Source organism: Hippoglossus stenolepis, chromosome 5 (genome assembly GCF_022539355.2).
Source record: "Hippoglossus stenolepis isolate QCI-W04-F060 chromosome 5, HSTE1.2, whole genome shotgun sequence".
Classification (NCBI taxonomy): Eukaryota; Metazoa; Chordata; class Actinopteri; order Pleuronectiformes; family Pleuronectidae; genus Hippoglossus; species Hippoglossus stenolepis.
This window is the reverse complement of record NC_061487.1, coordinates 5,895,179-5,907,986: the sequence shown is the minus strand read 5'-3', so window position 1 is coordinate 5,907,986 and position 12,808 is coordinate 5,895,179. Positions and strand designations below refer to the sequence as shown.

The 12,808-nt window shown below is 40.2% G+C and overlaps 1 protein-coding gene across 2 annotated transcripts in view; it reads right to left on the bottom strand.

Annotated features, from left to right (window-relative positions):
• The window catches only part of aass (aminoadipate-semialdehyde synthase), a 43,258-nt gene that overhangs the window by 7,652 nt on the left and 22,798 nt on the right, over positions 1 to 12,808 (bottom strand). For both annotated transcript variants that reach the window (XM_035156824.2, XM_035156825.2), the window contains 7 exons: positions 11,784 to 11,905; positions 9,446 to 9,575; positions 8,536 to 8,646; positions 7,849 to 7,957; positions 5,748 to 5,888; positions 5,456 to 5,623; positions 1,098 to 1,193 (listed from right to left, as the gene is read on the bottom strand). In XM_035156824.2, the coding sequence (XP_035012715.2) occupies positions 1,098 to 1,193; positions 5,456 to 5,623; positions 5,748 to 5,888; positions 7,849 to 7,957; positions 8,536 to 8,646; positions 9,446 to 9,575; positions 11,784 to 11,905 (877 nt within the window). The remainder of the gene's footprint in view (positions 1 to 1,097; positions 1,194 to 5,455; positions 5,624 to 5,747; positions 5,889 to 7,848; positions 7,958 to 8,535; positions 8,647 to 9,445; positions 9,576 to 11,783; positions 11,906 to 12,808) is intronic.

The following is a 12,808-nucleotide window of genomic DNA, read 5'->3' as shown; positions in this document are numbered from 1 at the left end:
TGTCTCCTAGCCCACCTTTAGCTCCTTGCGTGTCTCCTAAACCACCTTTAGCTCATAGTCTGTCTCCTAGCCCATATTTAGCTCCTAGCGTGTCTCCTAACCCACCTTTAGCTCCTAGCCTGTATCCTAACCCATCTTTAGCTCATAGTCTGTCTCCTAGCCTATCTTTAGCTCCTAGTCTGTCTCATAGCCCATCTTTAGCTCCTAGTCTGTCTCCTAGCCCACCTTTAGCTCAGAGTCTGTCTCCTAGCCTAGCTTTAGCTCTTAGTCTGTCTCCTAGCCTACCTTTAGCTCAGAGTCTGTCTCCTAGCCTACCTTTAGCTCCTAGTCTGTCTCCTAGCCTACCTTTAGCTCAGAGTATGTCTCCTAGCCCATCTTTGCTCCTAGTCTGTGTCCTAGCCTACCTTTAGCTCCTAGTCTGTCTCCTAGCCTACCGTTAGCTCAGAGTCTGTCTCCTAGCCTACCGTTAGCTCAGAGTCTGTCTCCTAGCCTACCTTTAGTGAGTATTACCTTCATTTCCTTAACTGTCTGTTGCTCCTGTTTTTAAACATGGAGATAAGACACTTTGAGAAATGGCTGCATGAACCTTTAATGGGCTCCAGGGCTAAATATTGCAGGTGGGCCATCCTTATTCATCTATTTCTCTTTGAATCTTCGTTCAAGATTTTTTTTTAAAGAAGGGAAGATAAAAAAGATTTTATTAAGAGTTTCAGAAGGACAGGGGGCAGGATTTAAAACTTCTTATCATCTTTTGATTTCTGAACATGCGGCTCTGTGTTTCTCTTTCATCTCGGAAGGATAAAAGACCGCAAACGTTAGCTGCTGTAAACTCATCAATGTCAGAAAGCCGAGGCTCACTGCAGCCTTGATGCTGACAAGCAGCTATTGACAGTAATAGACTCTTCAGCAAACCCACTTCCACAGTCAGACGCTTCAAGTGGAAGAGCTGCAAAACAGCTCATTTTATAAAAGTGAGTGACAGACTGGAGAACGAAGTGTGAGGCACAGCTCAGCTGCCTTTCAACCATCTATTCAAAAGTTTTCATGATCCCTTTAAAAAAACAAACAGTGAAAGCATCCTCAGCTGAGGTTCTTACCCAGGAAACGGGAGATGAAGTGGGCTGCAGGATGGGACAGGGCTCGCTGTTTATCAGACCCAGTTTGACAAAACCACTCATAGCCTTGGTGAAGCCCTGAGGGACAGAACAAAAGCTCAAGTGAATCACAATGAACACAAGAAACAAAAGATTCTGGGAGAAATAGGTTTTATGCATGAATATATTTTTGTGGTTCAACTGCGTTTGAAACATACAAACTGTTCTGAGACAGTAAATCAGTCATTTCCACAATTTTATTTTCATATTGATTTGGATTTATTTGGACTTTCAAGGACACAAATCTAAAGTGATTCATTTTTCTTTTCCCTGACTAACTGCTGTCATTACAATACTTCCCATCTTATCTTACATGTTACAACAAATCCTAGACGTAACAAACATGACCACAACATACCCAGGAAAATAGATCACATTTCTCCTGTATTATCTTCACGTCATTGGATTCCTGTTAAATTTAATATAGAATTTAAAATTCTCCTCCTCACCTACAAAGCCCCTAATAATATGGCACCATCAAACCTTAAAGAGCCGATAGTACCATATCACCCCACTGGAGAACTGCGCTCCCAGAATTCAGGCTTACTTTACGTCCCTAAAGTCTCTAAAAGTAGAGTAGGAGCCAGAGCTTTCAGCTATCAAGCTCCTCTCCTGTGAAATCATCTCCCAGTTCCAGTATCGGAGGCAGACTCCCTCTCTATGTTAAACAGTCGGCTTAAAACCTTCCTTTTTGATAAAGCTTATAGTTAGAGCTGGTTCAGGTCTGTCTTGGATCAGCTCTTATGCTGCTATAGGACTAGATTGTTGGAGGACAGATGGAGCTTCTCTTTTCTCCTCTTCCTCTTGTCTCATCAACACATGTGACTGACTTAATTTCTTCCCCTGATTCTTTTTGCTCTATCGTTTGCAGATTCATGATCGCTGCTGCGGCCACATTGTGAATCGTGATGGTGGTGGCAGCTGATTGTGGATTATGATTACAACTAGATTGCTGAAATATACAATATACCTACTCGCATAAACTATTATTGGCAATACCTTTATCATTACAGTTTTCATTGCTGTTCCCTCCATCTCTCCTGTCAGACATTTTCTTTTGTATAAATACTCCTCAATTCATGGTAGACACTGTCTTTTCTCATTAATGTTGTAGATATTGTTATTTTGATATTTTGTTGCTACACGCGACATCATATTGCACTTCTGTCCGTCCTGGGTGAGGGATCCCTCACATGTGGCTCTCTCTGAGGTTTCTACGTTTTCTTCCCAGTTAAAGTGATTTTTGGGGACATTTTTCCTTACTCTTGTTGAGGGTTCAGGACAGAGGATGTTGCACCTTGTTAAGCTCTATGAGACAAATTGTGATTTGTGAATATGGGCTATACAAATAAAATTTGGTTGATTGATTGATATCTATATTACTGATACAATACTTTTTGACACAATAGAGAGGGAATATGACAATATTTAGAACAATTGTAATATCTATCCATATCGCTTATCCTTTGAGCAGGGCTGGAGCCAATCCCAACAGACATTGGGCAAGAGGCGGCCTACACCCTGGACACCCTGTATATTTCGAGTGCTCAGATGTAGAGACAACCATTCACACTTGAATTCACACCTACAGGATTTTACAGTCTCCAATCAGACTAAGCTGCATGTCTTTGGACAGTGGGAGAAGCAGGACTACGTGGAGAAACCCACGCAGACAGAAGAACATGCAAACTCCTTGAGTTTGAAGTGCCTTTCTACAGAGATTCCAACCCACAAGCTTCTTGCTATGAGGCAACTGCACCACTGTGCAGTATATTATAGAACTTACAGCACACTATAGCAGTTTTGTCGGTCTGATCTGAAACATGGGATTAAACCGCTTTGACAAGTACTGACACATTCAATGTAGCCACCATTAGCAACCTGTGCAGGCAGTATCAAAGCAATAAATCCATCTTGGATTGGATTAGTAATGTGGATGACAACATGAAGGAGATCACATTCCAGTCAAGGGACGAGAGGAAATATGAACAGCAACATTTCAAAGTTGTGATAAACAACCAAATGATTTGAAATGACAAAACAATTTAATGCAACATTTTTGGTGACGTGTCATTCTCTGCTTCTTCTGTAAATCAATTAATCATTCGAATTCAGTAAGTCAGTAAATATTTTGGTGATGTATGTTGGGGATCGGGTCCAGACAAAGGATAATGATGAGGCCTACATCACATTTGAGAAGCCTGACTAGAGTTCCTCTCGAACATGAGGCCAAAACCCCCAGAATGCTTTTGGGGCCTCCATGTTTTGTTAACCGCCACCCGAGTTCAAACTCGGGCCTTCCATTGGCTGAGAGCCAACAGACCCCACGGCCCCCCCTGGAGGGAGGCCGGACACCTCTCAGGTAATAAATACAGAGAACCCCCTCAATTCATTGCTTTTTTTCCGTGCGCTGAAGATAGGACCAGAACCTCTCCCGGTTCCTCCAGATGATCCAGACACTTAAAGGGAGCAACCAATCCAAACGTTTGTATTTTTATTTTTAACTTAAGTTTACGCTTTTATTTGTGTGAACTTCCCTTTTTTTACCTGAGCTTTATTTTGAAACGACCGCGGCAAAGTCTTTCACTCGCAGGCCGAGTTCCACCGACTTTTTTCCCAGATCCAAATCCACAGCTGCTCCTCAGCTGTTCATACCTGCAGAAGGGCAAGAACCATTCGCCACGAAGGGCAAGAAACACTCGCCAAGGAGAATGAGACGAATTCTCTCCTATCCGGCCCAGCTCGTTTCCCGCTGCCACCGCGCGAATCAGCTACTCTAGAGGCCACGAACACAAATTCACTTGTCTTCCCGGAACGCGCCGCTCGCGCATCAACGAACCGTGGACCAGCAACAAGGCTTATGTCTGGACAGAGACTAGTTTAAACATTAGCGTGTTATTATTTGAGTGTACATTTGTTAGGACCGCTGTGTCCACATTGTTCCCGTGTCAGTGCGTCGTGACACGTCTGCATTTCCGGCCACGCTGCCGTACTGTGTGATCGTCAGACCTATTTTGCCGAGATTTTAACCCATTAAAAAATCGGTACACAGCTGGACGGATCCCAGTTCGTCCACTTGGGTACCGAGTGGTATAGTCCCCGCAAAACTGTCTCTGGCGGTGTTTGAGATCTCCTCTGATCATTCTTTGCATGTTTCCTTCTCTCTCTCTCTTTTCTCCTAAACCCGCCTGCACACTCGTTCCGACCTGCATCCACATAATTCATGTGTTATACCCATTCGGGGACTTAGATAGTGCGATCGCATCTCGACGCCATTCGGCGCTTTGAACCACGAGATAGACCAAAGCATCCCTTTGTTCTCCATTTCCTGTTGGTCAAACCACGAGTTTATACCGCCATCTTGAATTCGATCCTACGTCAAATCACGTGGTTAGACCGCCATCTTGAATTCAGTAACACGACACCACGCGGTTAGACCGCCATCTTGAATTCAGTAATACAACGTCATCCCCCGTGACTTCGTACGCCATCTTGACCACACACACACACACACACACACACACACACACACACACACACACACACACACACACACACACACACACACACACACACACACACATGTATGTTATAAATCGTGTTAAGTGCTAGTGTTGTGATCTTTGATATAGTGGATTCTTGTTAGGATAATAGTCATTAATTCACTGTTCATTATATAATCATTAATAGTAAATATTGAGATTACTAATTGAACTTCACCAGGGTGGTGCATCGTCTTTTATAAATTATAATTACAAATTGTATTATTCTTAAATTGATAATTTTATTGTTTCTCATTAATTATTGTATTATTCTTAATTGATAAGTTTATTGTTTTTAATTAATAATTTTATTATTTTAATAAATAATTTTATTATTTTAATAATCATATTTTATGATTATTAATAATTCACCTACATCAAGTCTTCCTACTATTGCACAACATGTATTTGTTGCTTCTTTTGAGACAGACGTTAATATCTTTGAGTCAAACAGAACAAGACATTTTAAGACATCACCTTGGTTCTGGGAACCTGTGGTGGACATTTTTACCATTGTCTGTCAATTAAACACAAAAAATGTATTTAGCAAAAAAGTCTACGACAAACAGGTCAGTTATGCAAAGCTAAGACCTCTGATAATAAAATGATACCAACATTAGAAAAGGTCTGTAATACCCAGTGGCAGTTTCCTCTGAGTGATTCTTGTTGTGATTTTTAAAGCCCATGTCACTGCTGACAGTATCAGTGGAAGTGTGTGTGTCGTGTGTGTGTGTGTGTGTGTGTGTGTGTGTGTTGTACCTTGAAGCGCAGTGTTCCTCTGATCAGTGTGTGTGCGGTCTGAATGCCGTACGGCTCTGCATATATGGTGCTGTTACGATTGGGAAATCCCTCCAGGTTGAAACCAGGAAAGATATCCAGTGGTATGGTGGAGTCCATCAGAGAGCCGCCGGCCGGGATGCTCACCTCCTGGTCAAATCAAACACACACAGATTCAGTTTCTTCTTCTTGACTTGAGGAACTGTAATTATATGAGCAAATTCAGAGAAAAAATAGCATATTATTCTTTCATGGTAAACTGGAGGCTCTGTACCTGGTTGTCTTTGAGGAAGACGGCAGGGCTGATGGTGTTGAGGAGGACGCCGTACGGACTCCAGCTGAACTTGTAGCGGAGAGGATTGTCTGAACACTCCGGAGCAGGAAGACCTCCACAGAACGAGCTGTAGAACTCCACCTGAACATAAAAAAATATTTATATTCAATTCCAGTTTACTGACAATCAACAGTTTTAAAATAACTACTTAAAAATGGGAAAAAATAACCACATGTATTTTATTTGCACTGCAGCAGCTTAACAGCAACTTGTGATGAGGTCTGACAGTCACTTAAGTCAGTCTACTAACATGAAGACATATAAACTACCAAGTCTCCATATGTCACGATTAGAGCATGATCAATACAGATACAAATATGTCTGATATTGACAAAACATTTAGGAATTCATTCAAAATACAGATGAGTGGGATACTTTACCACGAAAATAGTGCAACATCCATATTATTAATGATTTCTATGTCACCAAACAGACAAATTGACATAAACTTTGTTTCACATGTTGTTGCACTGATACTTTTTATTTCATGGACATAACATTTATTAAATAAAACACTAAAAAGACAGAAACAAACTCATCTTATGGGTCACTGTTCAAGAGCAAGGTCAGTCAGTTTGAAAACAGGAGTTACAGATTTCACATTTACATTTTGTAATGCTTTCAATTAAATTTCTGCGCTCACTCTAAAACAGCCCCTGCTTCTCAAACAGCCGGTTCTCAAACTGGGCACTTGCACTAAGAGACTTTGTTGCTCACACTTATATATTTCCTGAGCTCCAGCTCCTGTGAGTGCGTGAAATGTTCGCGCATCTCCTCTGCGCTTAGATTTCTTTGAGCAAAATTCCTCAAACATGAATAACAGCTGTAGATATAACAAATATAATCGTCCCACCTTTGCACACACAGACGAAGCATGAGCTCAAGGAGAGAAGCTGAAGCGCAAAAAATCTGAGTGCAAGCGCACAGTTTAAGCACAAGCAGAGCAAGTCTAACCACGTGCATGGGCTATTTGAGTGTCGGCGAAGTGTTTTGAGCGATGACACAAATGAATCTAAGGTGAAATCAAGTCCTGCTCTCAAACTGAAGGACCAGGCTCTTGAATAAAGAGAGGGGAAAAAAATCACTTGTGGAAATGTATGAATTCCAAGTGTCATGAAGTGTCGTCATTAATTGATAGTTAAAAAACTTTGCTCAATCACACACATTACTGCTACGCGCCATCTCTGACAAGTATCATGGTGATTTTGAAGGAAAACTAAAGTAAAGAGAGAATGTAGAGAAACGATAAAGACAAGCCTGTGTTTGGTTGTGCGAAAATCATTACATCTGGAAACTAAGGCTAATGTTCTTGGATAAAGTTAATATTCTTTAAGCGGCTTTCACAAGACTCATTCTGAGAGACAATGTTACGCAGACAAGTTCTGTGGTGAATGAGATGCTAAGAAAAAGCTTAGAAGCTGAAATCTCATTCAGAAGGACAATTTGTGAGGGAGCCTTGTTGCTGCAGAACCAGACTTGGAACGAAGGACCCTCAGTGTCAGTTCGTCTAAAAGAACCGTCAAGGAGCAGATTACTGATACAACATAAGTTACAAAAAAAAACTAAAAGGACACAGCTGAGCATTTCCAGCCACAAGGGAGGGATTTATGGTCTTCACAAGCCATGGCTCCACTAAAGGTGACGAATTATTTGATCAAGTTATTTTGTCTAAAACCAGCTGTGAGTGTCATAATCATCATCTGATGCCTCGCCAAAGAGAGGCAATTCCAGCCATTACAACATCAAGGAAAGTGGGACAAAGTAAATAAAGTAAGTTAGGTTTATTTTTTATATCACCTTTCACAGATATAAATTAATGAAGTGCTTAAAATCCATAAAAATATACAATATTGAAAAACAGTATTAAGGTAGAAATGTTACAGAAATTGAAATGGCCCTAGATAGGGAAAAAGGTTCCTCACCCCTGATTTAATGGATCAATATGGCAGCGAACAGCCTGCACCGACATGTAAAAACCAAACACACCTTATCTCTCACACACATAAACACACAAACGCAGTCAGAGTGTGTGCTGACTCACAGTGCAGCCTTCGGCTTTGGCCTTGTCGATACACTCCATGGCCAGCATGTGGTCGATACCCGGGTCCAGCCCCATCTCATTCACTATGGTGACGCCCGCCTCCTCCGCACTGAGACACACACCCACACACACATTCATTGATAAATAGGAATTCAAATTATATTTTCTGTTGGTTTTTCAATATATTAAATAATTTGTTTTATACATCTTATTTCCCAATTTAATCATTACTTATGTTCATTCAACATTTCTGATAGGTTATTTATATTGAATTACATGTGTTTTCATAATGTCATTTATGTAAGTTGCTTTGACTTTGGTTGCTGTGTGTATATATCTATTTAATTGATAAATACCCCATTGATTGATTAAGAGTTCAGTTTCTCTTATATGGTGGTTTATAAACTTTTTGGGACTTTTGATGAAATAAGGTCCATGACAAGTCATCATATTTTCACTTGCCCATTCTGATGTGGGTTTTATTCTATTTGATTTGTGGTGATTTTACTGTCATTTAATTTGTATTTTAACATTGTGGGACTGTGTATAAGTGTTTTTACTTTAGTCTACCATCTAAAAATTAAATATATCAAATGTGAAAACTGCAGCAAAACCAGTGCCCAGTTGTATGTAATGGTCATGAATTCTTACTAACGCTGTTTTATTGTTGTCTGTGGTGTAGATCACCTGCTCTGCAGCTCCTTCATGGCAGGACTCAGGTAGCTGGCGGTCACCAGGTTTACCTTCCTCTTGATGCAGTGTTTGGCGATGAGCGGGTGCAAGGTGTATGGCAGCATGCTGAGGAGCAGAGGGAAGACAGCAGGTCCTTCAGTGGACTGATGAAAGCTTAGGCTAGTCGGACAGTTTAGGACTGAGCCTGACAAACTCAGTCAGAGATGTCCACATGAATCCCTTTTTCATCTGTCCAGTGAACATAACAGCCTCACAGGCACAGAAAAGAAATATCAGATTTACTTAACTGCCATGAAGAAAACAAGAAGCACTTCTTCGGTTGCTAAACAACTTTTGGTAGCGCTTTATTGTATGGCTCCTGCACTTTCCAGCAAATTTCCTGCAGCCTCTCCTCGTAATTTCCTCCAAGTTTATTGGTAATTAGCAGTTAATTACTGGACTATTTTTACACAATTTGATAATTATTGAGGGAAATAGTAGTTTCAACATTTGTTAAGTTCCTGTTCATTATGTTTGCGTTTTTAACAAAAGGAAAAATAGTTGTATTACTTATAACTGATAAATAATTGTGCAGACCTTTCTTTGTAATATCGTAACAATTCACAGCTAAATTATGACAAATTATGAAAAAAGCTTCCAGGAAATAATCTGAAAAATTAGACCTGTTAAATAAAATGTTCACAAAATGCTGGTAGTCTACTAATGTATCTTAAAAACCAGAGGTTGATCATCAGCCCAATATAGCTGTAAATAATTGATTTAGAACCAAAATAAAACACCTAAAAATCATTGGGTCCATTAATATGTGCCATTAGTGAACGCAAAAATAAACTAGTGACAGTTTGTATGTCTGCATATGGAACAAACCATTTGTAATACAGTGAGACCGTAGTGTGTACTGCACCTGATGACCAAGTCATGATCTTTGACCAGAGAGTCGAGGTGTCCTTCCTGGCTGCTGGCATCCAGCGTGATGGGGATGACGTTGGGATATTTGGCTGCCAGCGCCTCCGCCTGCTTCAGCAGCATCGACGCTGTTACACAAGGTCACTAAGGTTAGTAAAACAGGTTCGACTGGTTGTGCTGTACATTAGTACTATCAGTGCCACCAGCTGCAGGCAAATTGTTTGAATACAAACTTTGTTATAGAGGTTATACTGTAGTATGGCACACAGCAGACAGAAAGGCCTCTTGGTCTCATGAACATGACAGTGAGTTCAGTGAACTTCAGTGTCTTCCCCTGTCACCAGATGGGAATCCAGTAGAGCATGTTAAGAATGAGGTAGAGCAGGAGACTGGCAGCATGAATGTGCAGCTGACTTATCAGCAGATATGATGTGATGCAATCATGTGAACATGAAGCAGAATCTCTCATCTGGAATCAATGAAACGAGGAACTGAGGCTGTTTGAGAGCGAATTGGGAAACAGCCCAGAGTCAGTATGATGTTCCTCAGAGTGCTCGGTGAATGTACTTCATGATGTGACCTGATCAAGGGAGCTGAAGCAAAACCAGAGCTTTCAGCTCCAGCAGTAAGACAACTTCATTCTGATATTTGTAACTACACTACATACTAAAATCCAACCTTGAACCAGAGCCATTCTCAGCAGTGTGTCACGTGGGTTTTTCTTATCATTCAGTAAGTGTTAAAATGTAATATATTTAAAATCACTTCATTTATTTCGTATTAATTATCTGTAATAACAGCAGGACAGAGAGGACTGAACTCTATAGACGTTTTTAGACAGCAGAGACCAGAAATTACTTTATTATTATATCTGAGTTTTATAGATATGCACCAAACCTAGAAACAATGCCAGCCTCTTAGTTTCTTGACTTTGTTCCCAAAGTAATCCTTATTTCACCCTAACCCTAAAGGTGCCATTTACTTACAGCAAGGGCTGTAGTGGATGACAATTTGTCTTTGAATACGTAAAGTCCAGGTAAACGGTTCATTTTTTATTTGAAAGATCAATGAAAAAAATGCTAAAATGTAAGTTACGTTACAAAAGTTGGTTGAGGAGAAGCATGATGTCAGGACATCATCTTCATGTTATAATGTAGCGCAAATATCAATCCCATTGTCAAAGCTCTGTGCAGATTAATTTAATTAGTTGATAACAATCTATCAACTAATTCCAGAAATCTCAGTCTGTGGATCTCTAAAACCGTTCATTTTATCAGCTTCACACTTATGTGTATTGTTAATGGCCTAAAGATTGGAGTGTTGATTTGGTGCAGTTTCGACATGCAAAACATTCAATATTAATAAACTTTGAAAAAACAGGCGACCAGTGGCCGAGTCAGTGGGGCCGGAGCAGCGTTCTAGGAGCAGTCTCCTTTTACATCCTCAGATGACCCACAGCAGTGGCCAGCAACTGGTGACCCACTGGCCAAAACTGGCCCACAGTAATAAAATCTGTCAACCAGATCATTTTTATTTCACCATATCGGACAGACATTCTATGGTGTTGATTTCCGTTATGGCAACAGAATTCATAGATTAACAAATAGCAAAATCATCTTTTACCATTTGTCTACAGAGCAAGGGCGCAATTTTCATTTTGTTGCTGTAACGCTTTATATCAAGATAAATAACAGAGCTTTTATTTTTAAAAGTTGTGATCTTGGGTCTGAAAATTGTGTCAGTTGCTTAATGACAGTCGTCATGCAATGTATGAAAATAACAACAGTTAAATAATTCATTTAAACTTATATAAAAGTTTGGGGTTTGTGTACGGAGTTGAGTTTCACTGAACTTCACAGCTGCTCTGAATTTAATAATCCTGCAGTTTTGGATGACTAAAATACAAACACTTCTTTGCGCACGTACACTTTTAGTATGAATCCCACACGCTGTTTTATAAATGAGGCTCCAGGGGTCTCATTTATAACCGTTGCGTACGCACAAAACGGGGCCTGAAACGTGCGTATGCCACTTCTCACGCAAACGTTGGGATTTCTAAAAACAAACTTGACGGGAAAATTTGCGTATTTCCACGCAAACTCTGACCCATGCGTACGAGCCTTTACTTGCCACAGCTCAATTACTGCAGGTCACATTTACAGTTTCAGAATGCAAACAGAAAACAGAGTCAACAGACCAAGAGCTGTCTATCTGGCTATGAGAGCAGCCTATGTATGAGAGTTTGGTTTGAATCTTGCCAAAGGCCTAAAAATACCTCCGGAATTTAAAGTGTCAGTGTCACTGATTGCTTTTCATAGTTTGTAAAACCTACTCACCCACAGTGACCTGGATCATCTCATTGCGAGTCAGGTACTCAACAACGGGCCCAGTGACATATCCTGAACCCAACAGCAGAACTCGCTTCATCCCAGTCTTGTTCAGGATCTGAGCCTTCTCCCTTAACGTCAAACACATCATAGTTAGAAACACATCATAATAAAAAACATTAGTGGGGCTCAAGAACTGTGTTTCCATCAATGAATCTTAAGGGTTGGCTGTTAAATCCTGAGCCACAAAAGTCTGGCCTCATATTTAAACAGACATGTTCAAATTAAATGGACAGTGTAAAATATTCTGTCGTTATTAAGGATAAAACCTATTTTTGTGTCAGAGCACAAGCTACTTTGATCATTTATCTACCAAACAAGGGGAAAATTGTTCCCATGTGTTCAAATATCTATTCAATACAGAGGGGATTTCAGATGCAGGATGGAAAACAGAGCAGGCACCCACATGTATCAGGTGAGAAACTCAACTTTGACCTTTTACACATTTTAAATACATACACCAAGAGTCTCTAGTCTCAAACCGACAATGCTACCATTAAGCACATGTTCACCATGTTGACCACCTTAGTTTAGTGTTAGCATGTCAACATTTGCCAATTAGGCGACTTGACACTGAAGTACAATCAGATAAATGATGAGGAAAAGTCAGAGGATCACTGAATTCCTTGAAAAAGTCTGAGTACCATGGATATGTGAACCAAACTTTTCTTTTGGGTGCAAGAGATGAAAGTTCGGGGGGGGGAACTTAAAACATCCAACTGTGAATATCTTTGCAAGATTTCAAGGTAATCCGTAATCCAATTAGTTGTTGGGCTATTACCCATGTCTAGAGCCATGCTGCTAACATGGCTAAAAATAACCACCTTTTTACATGCTCATGGTTAATCATGACTTTTTGTTTGGTTGTTATCATTTGTTTGATAGCTGGATTATAAATTCATATCAAAATTAAGATCATCAAAATTGGCAGTTTGCTACAATGCCAATTTGATATTAGTTTCATTTTTACAGTT